Source organism: Schistocerca serialis, chromosome 11 (genome assembly GCF_023864345.2).
Source record: "Schistocerca serialis cubense isolate TAMUIC-IGC-003099 chromosome 11, iqSchSeri2.2, whole genome shotgun sequence".
Lineage (NCBI taxonomy): Eukaryota > Metazoa > Arthropoda > Insecta > Orthoptera > Acrididae > Schistocerca > Schistocerca serialis.
In genome coordinates, this window is record NC_064648.1 from 134,810,706 (window position 1) to 134,836,255 (window position 25,550).

General features: G+C 44.7%; 2 protein-coding genes across 2 annotated transcripts in view; both read left to right on the top strand.

Moving 5' to 3' along the window:
* Nucleotides 1–14,036: 14,036 nt before the first annotated feature.
* On the top strand, nucleotides 14,037–14,627 carry LOC126426532 (nematocyst expressed protein 3-like). Its single transcript, XM_050088435.1, has one exon. The coding sequence runs from the start codon at nucleotides 14,037–14,039 to the stop codon at nucleotides 14,625–14,627; it is 591 nt and encodes a 196-aa protein (XP_049944392.1).
* Nucleotides 14,628–18,034: 3,407 nt separating this feature from the next.
* The window catches only part of LOC126426877 (ankyrin repeat domain-containing protein 65-like), a 161,048-nt gene continuing 153,532 nt past the window's right edge, over nucleotides 18,035–25,550 (top strand). The window contains exon 1 of the mRNA XM_050088920.1: nucleotides 18,035–18,100. The gene's annotated coding sequence lies outside the window, so the exon portion shown is untranslated. The remainder of the gene's footprint in view (nucleotides 18,101–25,550) is intronic.

Consider the following 25,550-nt stretch of genomic DNA (forward strand, 5'->3'; position numbering starts at 1 on the left):
ATTCCAATCTCTGTCTTCCTCTACAGTTTTTGCCCTCTACAGCTCCCTCTAGTACCATGGAAGTCATTCCCTCATGTCTTAGCAGATGTCCTACCATCCTGTCCCTTCTCCTTATCAGTGTTTTCCACATATTCCTTTCCTCTCCGATTCTGCGTAGAACCTCCTCATTCCTTACCTTATCAGTCCACCTAACTTTCAACATTCGTCTATAGCACCACATCTCAAATGCTTCGAATCTCTTCTGTTCCGGTTTTCCCATAGTCCATGTTTCACTACCATACAATGCTGTACTCCAGACGTACATCCTCAGAAATTTCGTCCTCAAATTAAGGCCGGTAGTTGATATTAGTAGACTTCTCTTGGCCAGAAATGCCTTTTTTGCCATAGCGAGTCTGCTTTTGATGTCCTCCTTGCTCCGTCCGTCATTGGTTATTTTACTGCCTAGGTAGCAGAATTCCTTAACTTCATTGACTTCGTGACCATCAATCCTGATGTTAAGTTTCTCGCTGTTCTCATTTCTACTACTTCTCATTACCTTCGTCTTTCTCCGATTTACTCTCAAACCATACTGTGTACTCATTAGACTGTTCATTCCGTTCAGCAGATCATTTAATTCTTCTTCACTTTCACTCAGGATAGCAATGTCATCAGCGAATCGTATCATTGATATCCTTTCACCTTGTATTTTAATTCCATTCCTGAACCTTTCTTTTATTTCCATCATTGCTTCCTCGATGTACAGATTGAAGAGTAGGGGCGAAAGGCTACAGCCTTGTCTTACACCCTTCTTAATACGAGCACTTCGTTCTTGATGGTACACTCTTATTATTCCCTCTTGGTTGTTGTACATATTGTATATGACCCGTCTCTCCCTATAGCCTACCCCAACTTTTTCCAGAATCTCGAACAGCTTGCACCATTTTATATTGTCGAACGCTTTTTCCAGGTCGACAAATCCTATGAAAGTGTCTTGATTTTTCTTTAGCCCTGCTTCCATTATTAGCCATAACGTCAGAATTGCCTCTCTCGTCCCTTTACTTTTCCTAAAGCCAAACTGATCGTCACCTAGCGCATTCTCAATTTTCTTTTCCATTCTTCTATATATTATTCTTGTAAGCAGCTTCGATGCATGAGCTGTTAAGCTGATTGTGCGATAATTCTCGCACTTGTCAGCTCTTGCCGTCTTCGGAATTGTGCGGATGATGCTTTTCCGAAAGTCAGATGGTATATCGCTAGACTCATATATTCTACACACCAACGTGAATAGTCGTTTTGTTGCCACTTCCCCCAGTGATTTCAGAAATTCTGATGGAATGTTATCTATCCCTTCTGCCTTATTTGACCGTAAGTCCTCGAAAGCTCTTTTAAATTCCGATTCTAATACTGGATTCCCTATCTCTTCTAAATCGACTCCTGTTTCAGACAAATCTTCACCCTCATAGAGGCTTTCAATGTATTCTTTCCACCTATCTGTTCTCTCCTCTGCATTTAACAGTGGAATTCCCGTTGCACTCTTAATGTTACCACTGTTGCTTTTAATGTCACCAAAGGTTGTTTTGACTTTCCTGTATGCTGAGTCTGTCCATCCGACAATCATATCTTTTTCGATGTCTTCGCATTTTTCCTGCAGCCATTTTGTCTTAGCTTCCCTGCACTTTCTATTTATTTTATTCCTCAGCGACTTGTATTTCTGTATTCCTGATTTTCCCGGAACATGTTTGTACTTCCTCCTTTCATCAATCAACTGAAGTATTTCTTCTGTTACCTATGGTTTCTTCGCAGCTACCTTCTTTGTACCTATGTTTTCCTTCCCAACTTCTGTGATGGCCCTTTTTAGAGATGTCCATTCCTCTTCAACTGTACTGCCTACTGCGCTATTCCTTATTGATGTATCTATAGCGTTAGAGAACTTCAAACATATCTCGTCATTCCTTAGTTCTTCTGTATCACACTTCTTTGCGTATTGATTCTTCCTGACTAATGTCTTGAACTTCAGCCTACTCTTCATCACTACTATATTGTGATCTGAGTCTATATCTGCTCCTGGGTACGCCTTACAATCCAGTATCTGATTTCGGAATCTCTGTCTGACCATGATGTAATCTAATTGAAATCTTCCCGTATCTCCCGGCCTTTTCCAAGTATACCTCCTCCTCTTGTGATTCTTGAACAGGGTATTCGCTATTACTAGCTGAAACTTGTTACAGAACTCAATTAGTCTTTCTCCTCTTTCATTCCTCGTCCCAAGCCCATATTCTCCTGTAACCTTTTCTTGTACTCCTTCCCCTACAACTACATTCCAGTCGCCCATGACTATTAGATTTTCGTCCCCCTTTACATACTGCATTACCCTTTCAATATTCTCATACACTTTCTCTATCTGTTCACCTTCAGCTTGCGACGTCGGCACGTATACCTGAACTATCGTTGTTAGTGTTGGTCTGCTGTCGATTCTGATTAGAACAACCCGGTCACTGAACTGTTCACAGTAACACACCCTCTGCCCTACCTTCCTATTCATAACGAATCCTACATCTGTTACACCATTTTCTGCTGCTGTTGATATTACCCGATACTCATCTGACCAGAAATCCTTGTCTTCCTTCCACTTCACTTCACTGACCCCTACTATATCTAGATTGAGCCTTTGCATTTCCCTTTTCAGATTTTCTAGTTTCCCTACCACGTTCAAGCTTCTGACATTCCACGCCCCGACTCGTAGAACGTTATCCTTTCGTTGATTATTCAATCTTTTTCTCATGGTAACGTCCCCCTAGGCAGGTCCCCTCCCGGAGAGGGGAAGTGCATTAAACATCTTTTTATACTAGGCTCAAGTTTTGTCCATCCACATACGAGTCGTGTTTTGATCTTGTGTCATAGTTATGGTAGTCACTGTTAGTTATGTGCATGGGTAGGTCCGTAACTAAAAAGGACATAAGGAATACAATATTTTGTGAGGCCACTGTTAATATTTTGTGTGTTTTAAGAAGATTTCTGCATGAATGATTTCCGCTCACACCACTTAGAATTCAGATTACTCTTTTCTGACTTTATTTGGCATTGGTTTATTTCACCAAAACGTTATGCCATACGACAACAATGAATGGAAATAGCCAAAATAATGAGCCTTAACAGCGTCAGTATTTGCAGTCGCTACTGTAATATGTAGAGCATAAGTTGCTGAACTAAGCGTTTTTCGTAAGTCCAGAACAGGGCACAACCAATTTAATTTACCGTCGATGAGGAGGCCTAAAGATGTAGAACAATATACCTGACGTGTATGCTGATCATTACCGCACAGACGTGTGTCCTCCTGTACTTTCTGAGACCCACAGAAGTGAATGTACTTTTCTAAATTTAAATTAAAGTCAGGCCATTACAGGTGAACCATTTATAGAGATCATTGAACACAATGTAGGAAGATGTGGCAATGTCACTGTCAGGTGCTTTTTTCAACTGAAAGAGATGTATCATCTGCAAAGAGAGTGTAACGATCAGAAGGATTTCAGTGACGACCCTACGATGCAGTACAACAACAGACTGAGAATGTAACGTAATGAGGCCTTGGATCTTCTTGGTGTTCCTTGCTGATACACTTAGAAACTCGTAGATTGTGCAGAACTGATACCAAGTGGCCTTCTGTCACTCCAGTATAGACGTCAGTGATGGTAGTGAAGTGGTGTGCAAACGTCAGCCGTTTCTATGAATCATCTTAGTGTGAGATAGGTCGACGTGAGCTCACGATAAATTGGCAAAAAGGTGCTATCGTGTCTGGACGTGTCTCTGACCATATCTTGACTGAAGTTGCCTGATTTCTGGGTGTATCAACGTGGCTTGTCCAACGTGTGTACACGGAATGCTATACCACTGGCAAGCTTATGAGGTGACATAAGACCAGTGGTTTTTTAGTGATTATCACTGCAGGGACCGAAAACGAGAACCACAGCTTACAAATTACGGTCAGTTTCAAACCCGACAGGAATTTCTCCTGTCGGAGAATCCTGAGCAATAGGTTTCCGAGCAAACATTTCGGGTACCTCGTGAGAGGTCATTCCTCAGAAGAGGGCGTAAACCTGCTGGTCTTCAGCGCGCTAAAAGAGACATAGGAGAGTGGAGAGCAACAGGCTGGAGGCGTTTAGTGTGGGCGCCGTGTCACGGTCTCGTCTCTCATCAAACGATGTGAGGCGCCCAGTGCAGCGATGGCGCAATGAGGCGTCCAACTCGCAAAGTGTGGAGAAAGTAGTACAGGCACGAGGTGGTTTTGTGATGTTTCGGCGGTATTTTTAGTACTACTAGTGTAGCCTGTTCATTCAGGTTACAGTTGGCATAAACCACGATGTTGTGCTAGGTTTGTTCATTCTTTTGAAAATTCGTGACGAGTATGTTGTGGGCACTCCCGGTTTCCAAGATGACAACCGTGTTCGCTGGGCTGCTTCGACACGTTTCTTGTTTGATGCGCACTCGAACTCCCAATTGTACATCGACTGGCCCGCTAAATCGATCGATAGTAATCCGCCAATGTCTGGGATAATTTGGGGCAGCGTGTGAAACATAGCTATAAGCAATCTCTCTGTTTTGTAGGTACGACGAAAGTCATGGCATACTTCCTAATATCGTGTCGGACCTTCTTTCGACGTCATGGTTGTGCAACTCGACGTGGCAGGTACTCAACAAAATTGTTGGAAGTCTCCTGCAGCAATATTGAGGCATGTTGCCTTTATAGCCGTCCCTAAATGGGAAAGTGTTACCGGTGCAGGATTTTGTGCACCAACTGAGCTCTTGATTACATTCAATAAAAGTTATAAGACACTCATGTGGGGAGATCTGGAAGGCCAAATAATTCGCTTGAAATGTGCAGAATGTTCTTCAAATCAGTAGCGAAAAGGTTTGACCCATTAGCGCATTGTCATCCATAAAAATTCTGTACTTGTTTGGGGAGAGGAAGTCATGAACAGCTGCAAATGGTCTTCAGATTGCTTCTAAGTCATCAGTCTCCTGACTGATTTGATGCAGCCGACCACGAATTCCTCGGGTTTTTGCCATCTACAGCTCCCCATAGTACCATGTTAATTCATGCCCTGATATCTTAAGAAATGTCCTATCATCCTGTCCCTTCTCCTTGCAAGTGTTTTCCTCATATTCCTCTCCTCTTCTGCGCTGAACCTCCTCATTCCTTACCTTATTAGTACAACAAATTTTCAATATTCGTGTTTAGCATCACATCTCAGATACTCTGATTCTCTTCTGTTCCGGTTTTCTCACAGTCCATGTTTGACTACCATACAATGCTGCGCACCCAACATACATTCCCAGAAATTTCTTTTTCAAATTAAGACTTATGTTTGATACTAGTAGACCTCTGCTGACGAGGAAGCTCTTTTTTCAGTTCTAGTGTGCTTTTGATGTCCTAACTGCTCCATCCATCATTGGTTATTTTTCTGCCTAGGTAGTAGAATTCATAACTTCGTCTACTTTGTAATCATCAGTCCTCATGTTAAGTTTCTTGCTCTCCCAATTTTTGCTACATTTCATTACTTTCGCCTTTCTTGTATTTACTCTCAATCAGTATTCTGTACTAATACATTCCATTCAGCAGATCATCTAATTTTTCTTCACTTTCACTCAGGATAGTTATGTCATCCCGGAATAGTATCATCGATACCCTTTCAAGTAGATTTTTAATTCCACTCCTGAATATTCTTTTGCTTCCGTCATTGCTTCTTCGATGTACAGATTGAAATATAGGGGCGAAAGACTACACCTCTGCCTTGCACCCTTTTTTAAATCGAGCACTTCGTTTTTGGTTCTCATCTCTTATTATTCCCTCTCGACTCTTGTACGTGTTGTATATTACCCGTGTCTAACCATAGCATACCACTATATTCTAGAAAATCTCGAACATGTTGCCCCATTTTACATTGTCGAACGCTTTTTCCAGGTCGACAAATTTTATGAACATGTCTAGATTTTCCTTTAGTCTTGCTCCCATTATCAACCGCAAATCTGAACTGTCTATTTGCCTCCTTCACCATTCCTATAGCCAAACTGGTCGTCATTTAAAACATCTTCAATTTCGTTTTCTATTCTTCAGCACATTATTCTTGTCAGCAAGTTGGATGCATGAGCTGTTAAGCTGACTGTGCGATAATTCTTGCCCTTGCCAGCTCCTCCAGTCTTCGGAGTTTTGTCGATGATATTTTTCCAAAATTGAAATGGTATGTCGCCAGACTCATACATTCTACACACCTACATTTATAGTCATTTTGTTGACACTTCCCCCAGTGATTTTAGAATCTCTGATGGAATGTTGTGTATCTCTTCTGCGTTATTGGATCTTAGGTTCTCCAAACCTCTCTTAAATTCTAATTGTAATACTGGATCCCCTATCTCTTCTAAATAGACTCATGTTTCTCCTTCTGTTACATCAGACAAATCCTCCCCCTCATGCAGGCCTTCACTGTACTCTTTCCATTTACCCACACTCTCCTCTACATTTAACACCAGAATTTCCTTTGCAGTCTTAATGTTACCACCCTTGCTTTTAATTTCACCAAAGATTGTTTTGACTTTCCTATACGCTAAGTCAGTCCTTCCGACAATCATTCCTTTTTCGATTTATTCACATATTTCATGCAGTCTTTCCGTCTTATCTTCCCTGATATTCCTATTTATTTCGTTCCACAGTGACTTGTATTTTTTATTTTTGAATTTCCCTGAACATTTTGTACTTCCTTGTTTCACCGATCAACTGAAGTATTTCTTCTGTTACCCATTCTTTGTACCTACGTTTATGTTTCCAACTTCTGTGAGTGCCGTTTTTAGAGTTGTCCGTTCTTCTTCAACTGTATTGCCTACCGAGTTACTCCTTATTGCTGTATCTATAGCCTTAGAGAACTTCAAGCATATCTCATCATTCCCACTTCTTTGTGTATTGATGCTTCCTGACAGATCTCCTAAACTTCAGTCTACTCTTTATCACTACTTCATTGTGATCTGAGTCTGTATCAGCTCCTGGGTACATCTTACAATCCAGAATCTTATTCTCGAATCTCTGTCTGGCCATGACGCAATCTAACTGAAATCTTCCCCTATCTCACGGCGTTTTCCGAGTATACATCCTCCTCTTGTGATTCTTGTACAGGGTATTCGCTATTACTAGCTGAAATTTATTACAGAACTCAGTCTTTCTGCTCTCTCATTCTTTGCCCCAAGCCCATGTTCTCCCATAACCTTTTCTTCTACTCCTTCCCTACAACTGCATTCCAATCCCGTATGGTTCTAGGTTTTCATCTCCCTTTACGTATTGTATTACCCTTTGAATATCCTCATATACTTTCTCTATCTCTTCGTCTTCTGTTTACGACGTCGGCATGTATACCTGAACTATCGTTGTTGGTTTACTGTCAATTCTGATAGAACTCTATCACTGAACTGTTTACAGAACACGTTCTCCGCCCTACCTTCCTATTTGTAATGAATCCTACTCTTATTATTCCCCATTTTGCTGCTGTTAATAATGCCCTATTCTCATCTGACCAAAAATCCTTGTCGACTTTTCATTTCACTTCACTGGTCCCTACTACACGAGGGGCGTTTCAAAAGTCCATACTTATTTGGGATAAACTTTCTTATTTTTCGCCATAGTCTCCTTTTAGACTTATACACTTCGCCCAACGCTGTTCTAATTTGTTGATCCCTTCCGAATAATAGAAATTGTTCAAGTCTGCAAAATAGCTATTAGTTGCTGCAGATCACCTCCTCATTTGAATAAAATATTTGTCCCGCCAGCCATTTCTTCAAATTGGGGAAGAAATAGTAATCCGAGGGAGCCAAGTCTGGAGAAGAGGGGGTGGGGGGCGGGGATGTGAAACGAGTTGGAATCCTATTTCCATTAATTTAGCGACTACAACTGCTGAGGTGTGTGCTGGTGCACTGTCGTGATGGAAAAGGACTTTTTTGCGTCCATTCGCCGACGTTTTTCTTGCAGCTCGGTTTTCAAACGGCCCGACAAAGATGAATAATAGGAACGTATAATAGTTTAACCCTTTTCCACATAGTCGATGAGGGTTATCCCTTGTGAATCCCAAAAGACAATCGCCATAACCTTTCCCACCGAAGGAATGCTCTTCGGCTTTTTTGGTGCAGATTCTCCCTTAGTAACCCATTGTTTAGATTGTTCTTTGGTCTCAGGAGTATAGTAATGTAGCCATGTTTCATCCATACTGACGTAACGACGCTTAAAGTCCTGCGGATTATTCCTGAACAGCTGCAAGCCATCCTTGCAAAACTTCACACGATTCCGTTTTTGGTGAAACGTGAGCAATCGCGGAACCCATCTTGCAGATAGCTTTCTCATGTCAAAATATTTATGGAAAATATTATGTACCCTTTCATTCGAGATGCCCACAGCACTAGCAATCTCATGCACCTTAACTCTTTTGTCATCCATATCATGGATTTTATCAATGATTTCTGGAGTCGTAATCTCCACAGGGCGTCCAGAAAGTTCAGCTGCACTTGTGCCCATATGGCCACACCGAAAATTTTGAAACCACCTATAAACTGTTCTAATCGAAGGTGCAGTGTAACCGTAATGTTTATTAAGCTTCTCTTTACTCTCCTAAGGCGTTTTGCCTTTCATAAAGTAATGTTCAGTCACCACTCAAAATTCTTTTTCGTCCATTTTTTGACAATCACTCGACCTCCTTGATTCACACGAATGTCAAACACAAAGAAATAGACCAATAAGGCTGAAACTTGGTGTGCGTTCTTTCCAAAGATGCTACTAACTAAACATGACGTCGATACGCGCTGGTGGTGCCAGCTCTCGGACTTTGCACGGACTTTTCAAACGCCGGTCGTATCTAGAATGAGACTTTGCATTTCCCTTTTCTGATTTTCCAGCTTCCCTACCACGTTCAAGCTTCTGACGTTCGACATCCTGGCTGGTAAAACATTATCCTTTCATTGGTTATTCAATCTTTTTCCCATTGCCACCTCCCCTTTTGCAGTCCCCTCCTGGAGGTCAGAATGGGGGAATATTCCAGAATCTTTTGCTAATGGAGAGATCGTCATTACACTTTTTCAATTATAGGCCACATGTACTGTGGATACACGTTATGTGACTTTAATGAAGTGTTTTCCATTGCCTTTTGCTTTCTCATTCCGTTGATCATCGCTGATTGCCTTTAGGGACAGTTTCCCACCCCAAGATGTAGAGAGCGCCCTGAACCTCTCTGCCTCCACCTCCACCCTTTTGACAAGGCCGATGGCAGAGTGTGGCTGACTTCTTATCCCGAAAGTCTGCAGGCGTCAATGCAGATTACTGAAAATTTAAGCGATAGTTGATATCGAATCCAGTACCAAACACCTTTTGATTACTAAGGGCCGAAGCGACCGCCAGAGCACAGGTGATGAACAGTATTTCAGATAGCTGAACATAACAGTGAAGGTTCAGTTGGACTAGAGAACCCAGTCCATTCCATGTAAACACAGCCCACGCGATTATGGAGCTACCACAAACTCACATAGTGCCTTGTTGAGAATTTAGGTGCCTGGCTTTGGGGGAAAGCGCCACACTGAAACACTACCATCAGCTCTTATCAACTCAAACCGGAAGTCATGTGACCACGGTTTTCCAGTCGCCTAGGGCCCAACCGACATGGTCACGAGCGGATGAGGGTCGCTGCAGGAGACGTCGTACTGTTAGCAAACGCCTCACGTCGGTCGTCTGCTGCTGCTCCAAATGTCGTCGCCCTGTACCAAAGAATACGTTCGTCGTACGTCACACATTGCTTTCTGCGGGTATTTTGAGCAGTGTTGCTTGTCTGTTGGCACTGAAAACTCTACGCCAAGACCACTGTTCTCCATCGTTAAGTGAAGGCTGTCAGCCACTATGATGCCAGTGGTGAAAGGTAATATATGAATTTTGGTATTGTCAGCACACTCTTTACACTGTGGACTTTGGAATTCCCTAAAGATTTCCGAAATGGAATATCCCATGCGCATGGCTCAAACCTTCATTCGGTATTCAAAGTCTATTAACTCCCACTGTGCAACCACAATCACGTCGGAGACCTTTCCACACGGATCACCAGTGTGCAAACAACAGCTTCGCCAATGCACTGTCGTTATATACGTTGTGTAGGCATTTGCCCTGCCATCTGTACATGTGCATATTCCCAGCGCACGACTTTTGTCACCTCTAGAGTAACCATTAGTCACAGGGTGACATCTATTGAACATTCTCAAAAAGAAACTTAGGTTAGCTACAAACCACGGCGTGCACACACTTTAAAACATCAATATAGATATTCGGATCTAGGTTATAATATGGTCGATATGGTTGCCATCATTGGCGGTGATATGGCGTAGACGTATAGCTAAATTCTGTATGACCTGCTGAAGAGTCGGAACACTGATGCAGTCGATGACCTCCTGAATGGCTGTTTTCAGCTCAGCAATCGTTTTTAGGGCTGTTGGTGTGCACATTGCTTTTAATGGAGGCCCACAAAAAGGAGCCGCATGTGTTCAGATCTGGAAAATATGGCGGCCAAGCGAGGCCTATGCCAGTGGCCTCTGGTTACCCCAGAGCTAGAATGCTGTCGCCAAAGTCCTCCTCGAGGACACCAGACACTCTCCTGCTTCGATGGCGTCGAGCTCCGTCTTACATGAACCATATCTTGTCGAAATCAGGGTGACTTTCTATAATGGGGATGGAATCATCATCCAAAAGTTTCATGTACCATTCGTTAGCGTGTCAGCAAGGATTATCTCACCGATTTTTCCATGACTGGACGTTACACACCACACAATCACCCGTTGAGGGTGGAAAGACTTGTCGATAGCGAAATGCGGATTCTCAGTCCCTCAAATGCACCAATTTTGCTTATGGATGAACTCATCCAAATGTTCAAATGTGTGTGAAATCTTATGGCACTTAACTGATAAGGTGATCAGTCCCTCCTAAGATTACACACTACTTAATCTAAATTATCCTAAGGACAAACACACGCACCCATGCCCGAGGGAGCAGTCGAACCTCCGCCGGGGCCAGCCGCAGAGTCCATGACTGCAGCGCCCCAGACCGCTCGGCTAATCCCGCGCGGCGAATCCATCGAGATGAAAGTGGCCCATCATGACCCGCGGCCAACCGCGCAGTTTGAACGTCCTAACGCAAACCGTTCAGAAGTTATGACGATTTTATTTCATACAGTTCAGTGATTATAACGCTGCATATAGCATATGTGAAGAACGTAGTTGACTGTATGCTCCACGGAATAGATGGCATAACTGGTAGAATCGGTGTTGGTGTTCTAACGACCCTCCCTCGGTCACTATTATTAAGTATTCCTGATAGGAGCAAAAATAACAGACGGACAGGCAAACTCGAAACTTTCCGCCGCAAAATTGATTGTGTCTACTGTTCCCCATTCCTACCAGGTCCTCTTTCCTTCCTAGTATTAAATGATTTAAATAAATCTGTTCTTTGGTATTACTTTCGAATAAGAAAATTGAAACGCACTTTTTCTTCAAAAGTAAAATATTTGGTGCTGTGGATCTCAATTACTGTCTCCTTGGCTGAAAAAAGAGTAAACTATTAATTTTGTAGTAAAGTGTGGCGTCTCCAGAGTGCAGTCGAGTTCTTCTTAGTAGCCAGTGTAAGAAACAAACAGTTCGTCAAGGTCTGCGTCGTAATGTAGCTCTGAAATTTTCTTGACGCTGTCGTTGGAGAGCAGGTCAGACGGATACGATTCTGAACGACTGTGACAGTCTGTGTCGGTAGGGCAAGTTTCACAAACTTTAGCTTTCCACTAAAGATAACCTGTTCATTCCAAAAGACCGTGTTACTAAGCAGGGATCGCTCAGTACTACCTAGCATTCAAAATCCTGAGTCTTCTGTTTGCTTGCACTCTGTATCGTAATTACTAGGAGAGGAAAGATGAACATAATATTCACTTCAGAGATAACAAAAATTTTACTTTTTAAGATAACAATTAATACTTAATAAAAACGTTTTTCTCAGTGCTCAACTACTGCAATATCAATTCAGTGTCTTACAAGGGCGTATATTGAGACAACTTAATATTTTCTGATATCTCTCAGCAATAGCCGCTGTCGTTTCTTTTTTTTTTTAAGAATGGAAGTACACCTCATCTGAAAATACATCCTTCCGAAGTCAAACCTACTATCAGGAAAAGAAATCATTAGTAAAGTCACGAAATCTACAAATATGTAAAAAATTTACGGAACGCTAATAAATCAACGCTGATATTTACAATTCTCTCGCAGGCGAAAGCGATAATTCAAGTTATTTATAAATGAGAGTTTCTTCATGAATTGTGTGTGATTCAGGTTAGATCCCTGAAAGAGATCAGGGCCCCCGGCCATGTCAGGTGGACCCGCGTTCACCGAAAGTGTTCTCATTTATACGAGTGCGCTACCGTGTCGTGTCGTTGTAGTTTTTGTATCGCGTAACAGCGTTTGGATATCTACTATTTCGGCGCTGGTTTCCCACTAGTTATTACCCCAGGATAGCTGGGAAGCTTTTTGGTGTGCGCAGTCCTCTCGTGCAGGGCCCCAGGCCATGTCAGGTGGACCCGCGTCCACAATGGAGAAACTCGCGGAGGACCCATCGCCGCCCCTCGTGGAGAACCGCGTCGGAAACGCCGCTCGTCCCGGCCCCCCGTCGCTGCATCGCCTAACAGCGTTTGGATATCTACTATTTCGGCGTTGGTTTCTTACTAGTTATTACCCCAGGATAGCTGGGAAGTTTTTGGTGTGCGCAGTCCTCTCGTGCAGGGCCCCAGGCCATGTCAGGTGGACCCGCGTCCACAATGGAGAAACTCGCGGAGGACCCATCGCCGCCCTTCGTGGAGAACCGCGTCGGAAACGCCGCTCGTCCTGGCCCCCCGTCGCGCATAATGCTCTGCCTACCCCGCAACGGGCGAAGGATCACTTGAATCGCACCAACCGCCAAAAATCGCCGGTGGACACCACCGGTACTGAAACCGATCATCATGAAGACTGTCGACGGTCGCGTGTCAGGGTCCGTTCATCCGCGTCGTCGTCGTCGTCGTCCGACGATTCACCTGACCGCCTAGTAATTGATCTTTCTCGTAGTGAGGCGGCGAACACATCGGCTCTGTCTGATCACCACCCGACTGTACCTGCACCTCTCCCTACGCCGTCCCGCCACCGTGGCGAGTCTTCTGGACACCCTGACCCAGTCGGAAAGTCCTCTGGCCGTCGCTCCAGACGCCCCTCCGCCCACGCGGGCTGTGGTGGCAGCGGATCGTGTTCCGATACCCCCCTGCCGGGGGACGCCGCATCGGATGGTCCTGTGGATGAGGAAATGACTCATGCTCCCGACCCTCCTTCTCAAGAGATCCCATCAAGCCCTCTGAAGAAAGAGAGGATACCCCACATTGTGGTAATTACACGAAACTGAACACTGAGCTCCAGAGGCTCATTGTCGACCAATTGAGAGCTGTTTCCCAAAAAGATCATGTGAAATACCTGCTTGACAGTAGGGACGACTATCTTACCATTTTCGATTTCGTAAAATCAAAGGCGATGCCTTACTTTACCCACCAGATGTCGGGTAATCGCCGCACCAAAATCGTCATCAAGGACTTGCCACCAGAGGTTACGGCAGAGGAGGTCAAGGAGGAACTGCTTCGACTCGATTTCGAAGATCCTTTGGTCCACCAGTATAGCAAGAGGAATCGTGAGCCAGGGCATTGATCCCCTGCCCTACCCACGTCGTCTCCCTTTCCCGGAGGTAGTACATAGAGCGGATTTACCAAATCCGGTATCTTCTATACACGAAAGTCCGGATTGAATCGTACGAGGGCCGCAACGGGCCAGCCATCTGTCGCAAATGCCAACGTTTACGACATACTGGGAATTACTGCTCCCTGCCGTTGCGGTGTGTTAAGTGTGCTGGCCCACATTTAGTGGAGAACTGCACACTCCCTGCTTTGGAGAAACCTACCTGTGCCAGATGTTTGGGAACGACGCATGATCCCCACCACATGGCATCCTGGAGAGGGTGCCCTGTTTACCAGAAGGCACTGAAGTCTTCTCGTCCACCCAAAAAGAAACCAAGAACAAATCGACCTCCCCCACCGCTAAGGGACATGACCAACTACCCTGTTTTGCGGGGTCAGCCAGGTGCACTGTCCTCAGCAGCCACTCTGGTAGCAGCCACTCAGGCACCAGATGGTTCGGTGGCTCCTGTGCCCCTTCCTGCCCAGACTCCCACGACATCCTTTGCTGCTGCAGCCCGGTCTCCTCCTCATTGTCTGTCTTCCGTGACGGCTCCCACTGCTCACCAACTACAGGAGCCAGCTGCAGCTCCCTCCTGTCCATCTGTGGCTCTATCTCAGCCTTCTGCCCCTACCCCCACTCTGCCTACTACTACACCTGCTCCTGCGCGCCGTAGGGGCAAGCAGACCACCCGGGACCCTGCCCCAGTGGTGGAGACTGATGCGTCCTTTCTGGCGGACATGTGTGAAATCCTCCAGGCTGTTATTCGTGACACTGCACAAAAAATCCGTCAGTCGGAGGACGGGCTCTCCATGGTCATCGCCCTAGTGGAGGGGCTTAGTCAAATATTGTTGTAATGGCGAATGGACCTCCACACCACCACCAGCCCCCTCAGGATCTTGTCACTTGCATTTTTAATGCCAATGGCATAAAACGTGTGAAGACAGAATTGAACACCTTCCTCCATGACTATCGTGTGGATGTTTTACTGGTCACAGAAACACACCTCAAACCAGCAGACGATTTCCGCCTTCGCAACATGGTGTGTTACCGCTCTGACCGCCTCGACCGCCGTGGTGGAGGCACAGCTGTATTCCTCAACAAAGCTCTTGTCCATACCCAAGAGATTCTCCAGCCAATGGAACACATAGAGGCCACAGCAGTTACCATCTCCACATGCCTTGGTGCCATTACCTTTGCAGCAGCGTATTTGAGCCCAAACAAGCCACTGCTGGAAGCAGACCTCCGCACATTGTCATCCTTTGACAGGCTCATCATTGGGGCAGATCTCAATGCCAAGCACCCAGCTTGGCATTCTCGTGTGTCTAACCCCAAAGGCCGGCTCCTCCTTGACCTGGAGGATACTTTAGCACTATCAGTCTATGGCCCCCACGAACCTACCCATATCCCAGTCCGTACTAACTGCCTGCCAGACGTTCTGGATGTGGCCATCTTCAAAAACATCACCGCTCAGTTTTCGCTGGAAGTTCTCCACGAACTGGCCTCTGACCATGAGCCAGTACTCTTGCACCTCACCAATGCTGCCCTTTCATTTGATGCTCGTTCCACTGCGACCCTCACCAACTGGGACAAGTTTACCAGGGTACTTAATAACACCACTCGACACGACCTCGATTTGACAACACCGGCCAATATAGTCCGTGCTGTGGATTACCTTACCGCCAAAATACAGAAAGCAGTGAAGCTCTCCACCTCCACTGCACCTCGAAATTTAACACCCCTGGACGACTTGCCCCCTCTGTTACGAGAGCTGAAGGTGCAAAAGAACCACTGCCGCTGGAGGTGGAAACAGTTTCGTGACCCCCAGGACAAACGCCAAATGAGACGCCTCCAACGCGAATTCAGCCACCGGCTCGCCGAATGGAGGTCTGAACAGTGGGAGGACAGGATGTCCACTTTCCTACTCCACCAAAAATCTGACTGGGCTGTCATTCGCACCCTGCGGCGTTCTAAGCCAGCGACTGCCCATCCTATTCGCACAGCAGCGGGCTTGTCATATGATACCCTGCAAATTGTGGAAACGCTGGCAGATGTGTTTGAGGCCCAAAACCGCCCTCTGGTCCAGGACCTTTCTCCGAACGAACTACAGGAAGAACATGAAGTCCTGACAGCTGTTGCTGCTTTCCGCAACCGCCCACCCCAGTCTGCTCCCCTTCTTACGTCCATGGCAGAAATTCAGCGCATCCTTCGACGGAAACGTGGCCGGTCGGCCCCTGGATTGGACGGAATTTTAAATGAATATCTTTGTCACCTTCCCCGCACATCACTCATCTTGTTCACCAAGATTTTAAACTGTTGTCTCACATCTGGCCTTTTCCCCCCTCAGTGGAAACAAGCCAAGCTGATTGCGACCCCCAAGAGGTTCAAAGACCCTACAGTCCCCACCAACAATAGGCCCACCAGCCTCCTAAACACTATGGCGAAGGTCCTTGAATCTGTGATCCTTCACAGACTTTCCCAACCTCTTGCAGCAGCTGGGACGATCCGTCCTGAACAGTTTGGATTCACTTCGCACCTCTCTGCTGAACTTCAGGTCCTACGGATCACTGAACACATCAGCAAAGGCTTCAACATTGCCAAGTCGACAGCTGCCGTTTTTCTGGACTTGCAAAACGCCTACGATAAGATCTGGCAAGACAACCTCGTACACAAGATGCCGACACAGACCCCTATACCGGATATTTATGTCAAGATCGTGGATGACTTCCTCCGTGGTAGGACTTTCCTAGTGGCTCAACGGGGAATGCGTTCTGGCATTCGCCAGTTGTCGGCAGGCACTCCGCAAGGATCGGTGCTATCTCCCATCCTATTTAATATCTAAGTCAATGATATGCCGGTCATCCCCGAGTACCACCTTGCACAATACGCTGACGACACAGCGCTATACACCACTGGCTGCATTACTGACGCCGTCGTCGCCCGCCTCCAGCGACAGATGGACGCCACTATCACCTGGTGCCGGACAAACAAAATAGCTCTCAATCCCCGACAACCACCTATCTCGGGGTCCAGATGGACCACAAGTTGCTCTCCCACTGTCATGCGGAGTATGTCACCAACAAGGGGCAAAAGCTAACCAGGGCTTTGTACCCGCTCTTTCGCAGTAGGGAACTTAACCTGCATACCAAGCTCCGCATTTACCGAACAGTTATCCTGCCTGCCCTCACGTATGGATCTGCTGCATGGGCCACGATTAGTGTCACCAGGATGCGGACATTGCAGCGCCTGCAGAACAAGGTGCTCAGGTGGAGCCTGCACGCCCCGCCACTGACGAGAATTGTCACTCTCCACGAGGAAGCGGATATCGTCCCCCTAAAGACGACCATACGCAACAACGCGCGGCGGCTCTATGAGAAAGTGGATGCCTTGCGGGACACTGTCCATGGGTTACGCCACGTTGGGACCACACTTCCACGCCGCTGGCATCGACATCCGGTTCCCCTAACCATCCTAGAGGAAACGGATTCCGACCATGGCTAACGATAGGTCTGGCACGGCCACCTTGGACGCATCCTTTGGCGGGACTAGCCCCCATTCTACGTCCAATACTTTCCAATCATACCTGCCCATGTTAGGCTAAATTTTTCTGCCTGACTCATGTAGTACTGTCACCGTCAGAGGGTGGTACGGGACTACAAGTCCCACCGCCAGACCTCCAAAGTGAATTGCAGTGACGCAGTCACTGCCCTGTGGAAATTTACTGCCTCACCAACACAGTTAGACCGCAATAGACCGGCGATGCTGTATTGTAACATATAAAAAAAAAAAAAAAAAAAAAAAAAAACATGAATTGTGTTTCATAAAGTTTCTCACAATAGTCTCGTTCTACCAAATAGGCTCCTTTGCGGTATTTTACTGGCAAATATCTTAAGAGCTGGCGCAGCAGTAAGCGTTTAGATTAGTGTCAAAGTTTGCTTTAGGCGTTATGACGTGGTAGTGTAATGTTACGTGCATGACTTCTCCTGCCTGGAGTATGTATCTCAGAGGAGATGACTCAAAGTCACTAAGATGGGAAGAAAAGTTCGTGGTGGGCATGTTGGTGACCATCACAGAGTCGAATCGGCAGAGACCGCGGGTTTACAACGCGCAGGAGAGCAATCGCAGTAATCACCAGCGTGGCCTTGGCGTCTGTGGCGTGAGGTGTTGCTCAAACGTCAGACGATAGAGTGGCGGGGGGGGGGGGGGGGGGGGGGGAGGAAGGGAGGCGGCGGCCGGCAGCCCGGCCCAGCCGTGGCAGGGCGGGAGGGCGAGAGGCGGCGGCAGCGGCCGACCGCCACTGCGCTGGCTGCTGCCTGGCGGGACGCGTCTGGTGAGTGCCCGCGTACCTGTATCACCGCCGTGCGCTGTGCCTGGCTCTCACTGCAGTCGACTCAGTAGTCACCTGTTCTGTGTGTTACACACTCTTAAAAGCAGTGTCTGCAGGGACTGAGGGAACCTAAGGAAAGAACCGAGACTATTTCTCTTTTTCTTAACTTCTCTCCACGACCTGTAGCGCAACAGCTCTTGTGATGCATTCCCGTATCCTTTCACTTCTGCTCATTCACTTCTCACTGCACGGTTCAAATAATAACGGTCGTAGCAATATTCATGTACCGCGTGTTTTTCAAACAAGTTTCTAAACGAATGTTATGTTTCATGTAGGCATGTCAGATCTGCAGAGCAGAAGGAACAGCCGAGACAAGATGGAACCATTACATAGAGTGGCAGTATACAGGAGACGCATTCATGAATTTTTTCCTAAACTCAATAGGAATATGCAGGAAATTTGGAAGTAGAATTACGGTATGCAGGGCAATTCAAAAGACTGTGCATAAAATGAAGGAGCTGATAGCGAAGTCGAAATACAACAACATAAAAACGTGAACTTGTGTCGGAAGTAAATATGAGGCAGTGCAAGCTTTCGAGTGTTACAGGCACCAGGACAATGATTGCACACGCTTCTTAGGTTTATCAAATGTCTTCTTTACTCAACAGTTTTGTGCAGGCCTGAAGGTGTTCAGATTGGGGATTAGACAAAGAACAGCATATGAAGAGGTTAGTTTGTTACCATCTGTCCTTGGCAGAGTGAACCAGAATTTTCTACAGAGACGTTATTCCTGTACTGAATACGGAGTTCGCCATTAGGAACACCTTCCGTAGTGTTTAACGCTACTGAATAAATAGTGCATTACCTTTGCTGAACTTAAGACGCGCGTGCATCGACTGTCGTTGTTATTCCTGACCTTCCAACACTCCTCCTGGTTCAGTGTTGCTTTCTAGCTTGTCAGATGCTACCCTAAAGCCGTTGCGTTTCGACTCCTGTATGAGCGCCTTCAGATTTTGCAAAATCTTTTGAATCTCCCCTATAATGGAATCCATCACCCACACAATGATGGGCACAGTTCAGCTGCGTCCCTTTCCCTTCACCCTTCCCATCGTCACTCGCAAAAAAAACTGAACTTCGCAAATCGATGGCACACTGCCCTGCCGTAAACTTTTCAATTCTGTATGAGTCTGAAGAAACCAAGACATGCAATGGATATACCGACGGGTAGCAGTGACAGCCCACAGCCATTTTTTCGTGAAATCACGAAACTATTTCACCATGCACCGACATTATTTTCGCAACTGAACGTCGCTCTACATTCTGAAGGCTTGTCGTAGCGCAGTACCTCCAGTCCACGATGATTTTTCTCCTGGTAACTTTCTAGTCAAAAGCTACAGAAACTAGAATACACGTATAGTAGCGTAGGTTTCCGCGGCCAGAGTCGGTCGACACAAAGGTTTTGTCGTTATGGTACTGCGTCATAATGTATCAAACGTCATAATACAGGGTGATTCAAAACTGTAACTGGACTACAGTATCTGGAGATGTTAGAGAATTGGCTTTTCCCTCAGCTCGAACAAGAAGCACAACAATTCATATTTCAGCAGGATGGAGAGCCACCACATTGGCACTTATCTGTCTGTAACAACCTGAACGTCAACTAACCGAGGCGATGGATCGTCCGCCAGGCAGCCCGTGACAGAGCACTTCATCACTGGCCTCCAAGAAGCCCTGATCTTACCCCCTGCGATTTTTTCTTACGGGGGTATGTTAAGGATATGGTGTTTCGGCCACCTCTCCCAGCCACCATTAATGATTTGAAACGAGAAATAACAGCAGCTATCCAAACTGTTACGCCTGATATGCTACAGAGAGTGTGGAACGAGTTGGAGTATCGGGTTGATATTGCTCGAGTGTCTGGAGTGGGCCATATTGAACATCTCTGAACTTGTTTTTGAGTGAAAAAAACCTTTTTAAATACTCTTTGTAATGGTGTATAACAGAAGGTTATATTACGTTCCTTTCATTAAATACACATTTTTAAAGTTGTGGTATTCTTTTTCAATCACCCCGTATATCAGCGGCCTTCTTCTGGGTCTACCGGTCAGTAGATCCAGACGAAGACCGCTGCAACCGTGGCCGAAACGTTGGTTATTCTCCAGTAGCAGTAGTTTGATACATATTGACGCTGTACCATACCCAAATAACTTTTACCTCGATAGAATACACTTATCTTGTTCTCTGTTTACACAAAAGATTTGGCTGACTGGATGGGCAGCCACCTATGTTTGATGCTGATGACGCCGTGGTGTAGGATAGAAATGCCGAAATTGAATAACTGCAGGAAGCTACAAGACGACTCAAACAAATTTTCAGTTGGTTTGATGAATGACAGCTAGCCCTCAATGTCGAAAACATTAAGTTAATTCGGATGAGTAGGAAGATCAAATCGGCAATATTCTGCTACAGTATTACTAGCGCCCTGCTTGACACAGTCAAGGCATTTAAATGTCTGGGCGACGTTCTTTTCGAGAAACACTATTGAGAAAATTTAGAGAACCGTCGTTTTTCCCTCGCTCTGTTTGCGAGTGGAATAAGAAAGGAAATGACAAGTAGTGGTACAGGGTACCCTCCGCTACGCATCGTACGGTGGCTTGCGGAGTGTTTATGTAGATGTAGATATAGATGTACATAGTATTCGGATGTAGAAAAATGTAACACACCTTATAGAAACATAATATGTATTAGTATCCATCACTCGAGGAAATTCTGGGCAGTAGGTACCTATATGTCTCATTGGCTATAGATCTCTTGCACGTTTACAGCAACATCTGATGACTCTCAAACCAGGTCAACTTATTCAGCCATCGTGCTCTGTAGGTTCCATCAGGAAGGAGAACTTTCAGAGACGTGGGATGATGCGTGGTAGACATTAACAAAAGATAGAGACATCACAGACAGTTAAGCTTTGTACTGCACTAACAACAGATCATCTCTGTACTGTTTAATGGTCTCACGCTTACGCCATGTAAATTTGATCCAGTACATCACAAAGAACAGTGCTGCTTTGGAAAGATTTGCAGCCTCCTCAGTTACACCAGGCAGCTGTTGTTCAGGTGTTATGAGTACGTGACTCGGAGAGGCGCGTTAGCAAAACAGAGGTGCACAGCCACGTATCCAGTATATTTACAAGGCATTGAAGTGTGACAGCTCTCCTGGACGGTGGGGCATGTCACAACACTGGTTACATACAGCAGCAGATGGGAATGAAAGCAACACAATGGCGAAGTCAGGGACACATGGTGTGTCAGAACCATAAGCGGTACGGATTTTGTTGGAAAAGGTAGCTCAATTGACAGTGGACAATACGAAGTTGAGGAGTGAATTAACATCTAGAAGTGAGCGGCAAACTGCATCTGATCAGTCGTTTTTGCCTAGGGTGCAGCTGCGAGTTTGGTTATTCTGTTTTCTGGCAAGGAATCTGAGGATGTGCGTTCGTTTATGGAGGACTTGGAAACTTCAGCTGTGATGAATGGTTGGTCAGATGAACAGTTGTTACATGCAGCCAAGATTAGATTAACGGGTGAAGGGACGACATATGTAAGGTGTCCTGGGCTTTAAGGAAAGCAGGACAGTTTAAGCATTTTAAGTAGGGGCTTTTACAGAGGTACAAGAAACAGAAAAGCGTTCAGTACTCTAGGGAGAGGTTGAGTACAACGACAAAGAGACAGGGGGCGAGGGTAGGGAAATTTTCGGACAGAATAAGAGAAATTAACGAGTATACTTAAGAGTTGGGTCAGAGTGATGAAGCGAATGGCGTTCTGTTGCAGGAGGCCGAGCAAAAGGCACTTGATGTATTTTTCAGGGTGATACCTGTGCATATGTCGCGGAAAGTGCGTGAAGGGACTTCAGAAGATTTGTATTCTGTCATTCAGCTAGCAATTCAGTGTAGGGAAATAGATGTGGAAGAAGCAAGCAGTGGGCCGCCAGCCAACGGCGCTGAGGCGGGGACGAAAACCGTTGAGTCGACTGCCGGCGCATCCTGACTCCGTCACAACTCCCCGGTCGTACAAGGCTGACACACAGCAGCGCATTGTACGGGTCACTGAGGCAGCCTTTCCGCGTCAAGTCGTTTCACAGTTAACAAAGTGGTGTCCTCAGCATTGCAGGATCTGGTGATGGAGACTGAGAAGAACGGGGGCACTGTAGCTGGAAATAATAAATCAGTTGGGAAACTCGGACGAGTTATAATACAGCGCATCCTGACACTTTCCATCCTCATTCAACATTCCTTTACAGAAACTATATATTCCACAAAGTTCTGAATTACAGTTAATGGCATTTATACGCAATGGATGTGGACATTTTGGAATTTGTAAATGTATATCAAATATGAATTTTAAAGATTTGATTAAAAAAGTCACACAAGTGTTACGAACTGGCCAGGCCTGTCAGAAAACAATAGAATACAATAAAGGCAAACACAGTTTGTACAACGTATCCGTCTATACCAAATGATTTGCATGATTTAACAATATTGAATTTTTACTGGCATTTGCCAACTAGTAGAGGTGGAGATACATATGTTTATGTACTGGTTAAATGTTTGTCGAAATATGTAACTTTATAGTCAATCAAACACGCCAAAACAATGCATAATTATTTTGCCAATGTCAGGAAACCAGTCTTTTAATCAATGATGGTCCATAGTTAATAAGCTATAACTTTAAGGAACTCTTAGTATTGAGAAAAATAGATCACATAACCATATCTAAATATAACCCAAAATCCAACCCTTGCAAGCATATAAAAGAAATTGGTAGGTCATGTAGGACATACTTTTCAAGCAGACACACAACTAGGTCACAGAAAATACCTGAGTTCCTAGTAATACTTAATGAACTTCAACATTTCTTTACTGGTTTATCTCCCATTGAAATACTGCAAGACAAATTCACAGATAAGCCACTGTTAAATTGTGTACATGGCCATATGATGGCAATAGTGTACATGGATACAACTTAGATGATGAAGTAAAAGAAAATTTACAATGAGCAGCAGACAAACAGCTGCAGAAATATAATGAAAAAGCTATAAAACCTAATTTTCATGTGGATGACTTGGTACTGGTTAAGGAAGTACACCATAGCTCAAATTTGAAGAAAGAAACAGCCAAGTATTTCCCTCATTTTAGTGGTCCTTACGAAGTTTTAAATGTTCCACATCCCAAAGCAGTTTGCTGGGTCAAGAAAAAGGATCACATAACATTTGTATGTTAAAGCGGTATAAGACACCATTAAATTAAACATGAGAAAGAAACCCAGTAACAACAACAATTGTTCTTAATGGTGAAAGTGAGTAAACAAATACTGTTGACTGTTATTTAATCAGCTGCTAAGTATTCTTTTAGAGTAAGATTGCTGACCAAGGGGGCAGGTTACTTACCATCACATGGTAAAAAAAATGAGTGGATTTGTGAAATTTTTTTAGGGGAGCTTAATATGGGTAGTGATATCACCTCTATCGAGTTTTGACCGATGAACAGACTGATCACAGAAATTATACTGATTTTTGATGATGACTTACGTGAATATACTTGCTTATTCCATTGCATTTCATAGGTGTTCGTTAGGATCAAGTTTTGGGGTGTCTGCTATGGTGAAGCTGTGGCAAGTCCATTCTGTAGGGAATGCCAAACAATTTCTCCCTCCAGCAGATGAGGTCCATGGCTTGGGAAGTGGTAGGGGAATCCATCTATTGGCTACTTACTGTCTTCTTATCTTCTTTGATCCTAATATACCTGTCTCTCTATTTCCTTTTCTTACTTCTTCATTAGGAGTACCAAATCTATATTTCCTCTGTCTGCAAAGTTCCAATTAAATGATCTCTTCTCTTTACTGTCTATATAGTAAAATTTACAGCCTACAACAGTAGGATTGCACTGGCAGGGATTTCATGTATGATGACAACGGACTGATGGGACTGTCCTCAGAAGAGAAAACAGAAGTACGAAATTGTATAACGGGACAGATTCCTACTCTTTTGACGCAAAGGACATGGACCCAAGTGATGCAATTTAGTTGAGTCATGTTTTTGAGTGGAATGAAGGATATCAATGAAATAATGAATGACGCACTAAATGACCCACATAAATTATGTTAAAAGAACTTGGTGGATTAAAATAGAAAGTATTATCGATGCACATCAAAAACACTTGTGTGAGAGAAATGCAAAGGAAAATAATCATTGATACTGTGGGGCAAGGATAGTGAGATGGGCAAAGAATGCACAGAGACATAAGAAAGAAAATGTAGAGATCAGAACAGAGTAAAATTCAACAAAATTATAAACATACCTCTTCATTCCTGGTGAATAAACTTGTTGAAGATGCTGATCAGTACTGTCTGACAAAAATAAAGTTTACAAAGAATATGGACTCCGGAGGGATTGGATATTATGTGGCTAGGCAGATCCTGGAGTGACTGAGCTATATCATAGGTTGGGTCCATTCACAATAGAAGTGGTTTGTACAACTTTTATGAAATTGATGAGGGTGGGTAACACGCACATACAAATAAAAGTAAGTTGTGAGGTACTTACCCAAAAACAGGGTGATTCAACTATGATGCAATAAAAAAAGAATTTGAGTAGGAGTTAGTGAGACAAGTGATCACACTAAAGAAGGGTATATCATACATAAATAGAAAAGATAGTTGATATATCCCCAGGTGTAACTTGAAATTTCGAGATATACTCGGTTGTTGAAACACAAAATGGAACTAACTAATGTTCTTGTTGTTAAGTATTAAGAACCTTTAAATGTTATATACCAATAAAAGGAATCATAAAGCTTCACATGAAGGAACAAGTCTGTAAAGTTTTCCTTTAAGGAAAATCTATAAGACTAATAATCACTCTATTTGTACCCGTGGTATCAACAATTCAAGTCAGTTTGTACATTACAATATTTAACGAATATCTGTTCATGGTGTAGCAAAATAATACAACTCTTTCGCTACACCAGAGTAGGCATGCTTGGAGGTGTCGCGGTGTCAGCTGCAGGCTGGCCAGAGGCACACATCATGTGAATACCACTGCAAGCACACATTTACCAACTGTCCCCAGTGACACAGGAGGTACAACATGTGCCCGGATTACGTTCTTGGATGCTGTAGGATTGGGCACCATAGTTCGCATAAATTGTGACCAACGTGTGCAGCAATCCGTCGATACAACTGTCCAGCTTCCTGCATACCCACAATGCGACTCCTTCCTAATTAGTGGAGTGTTCAACAGGAGTACGTCCTCGCCAGTGGGGTGTGCTTGTAGCCTACAATGGAAGTTACACACACTATGCATCTCTCAACTCAGCACAGTTACTGACTGCAGATTCAAAATAGAGTGCACACAGACAAGCTGCCTGAGCCACACCTAATGAGCGATAACCGCTACA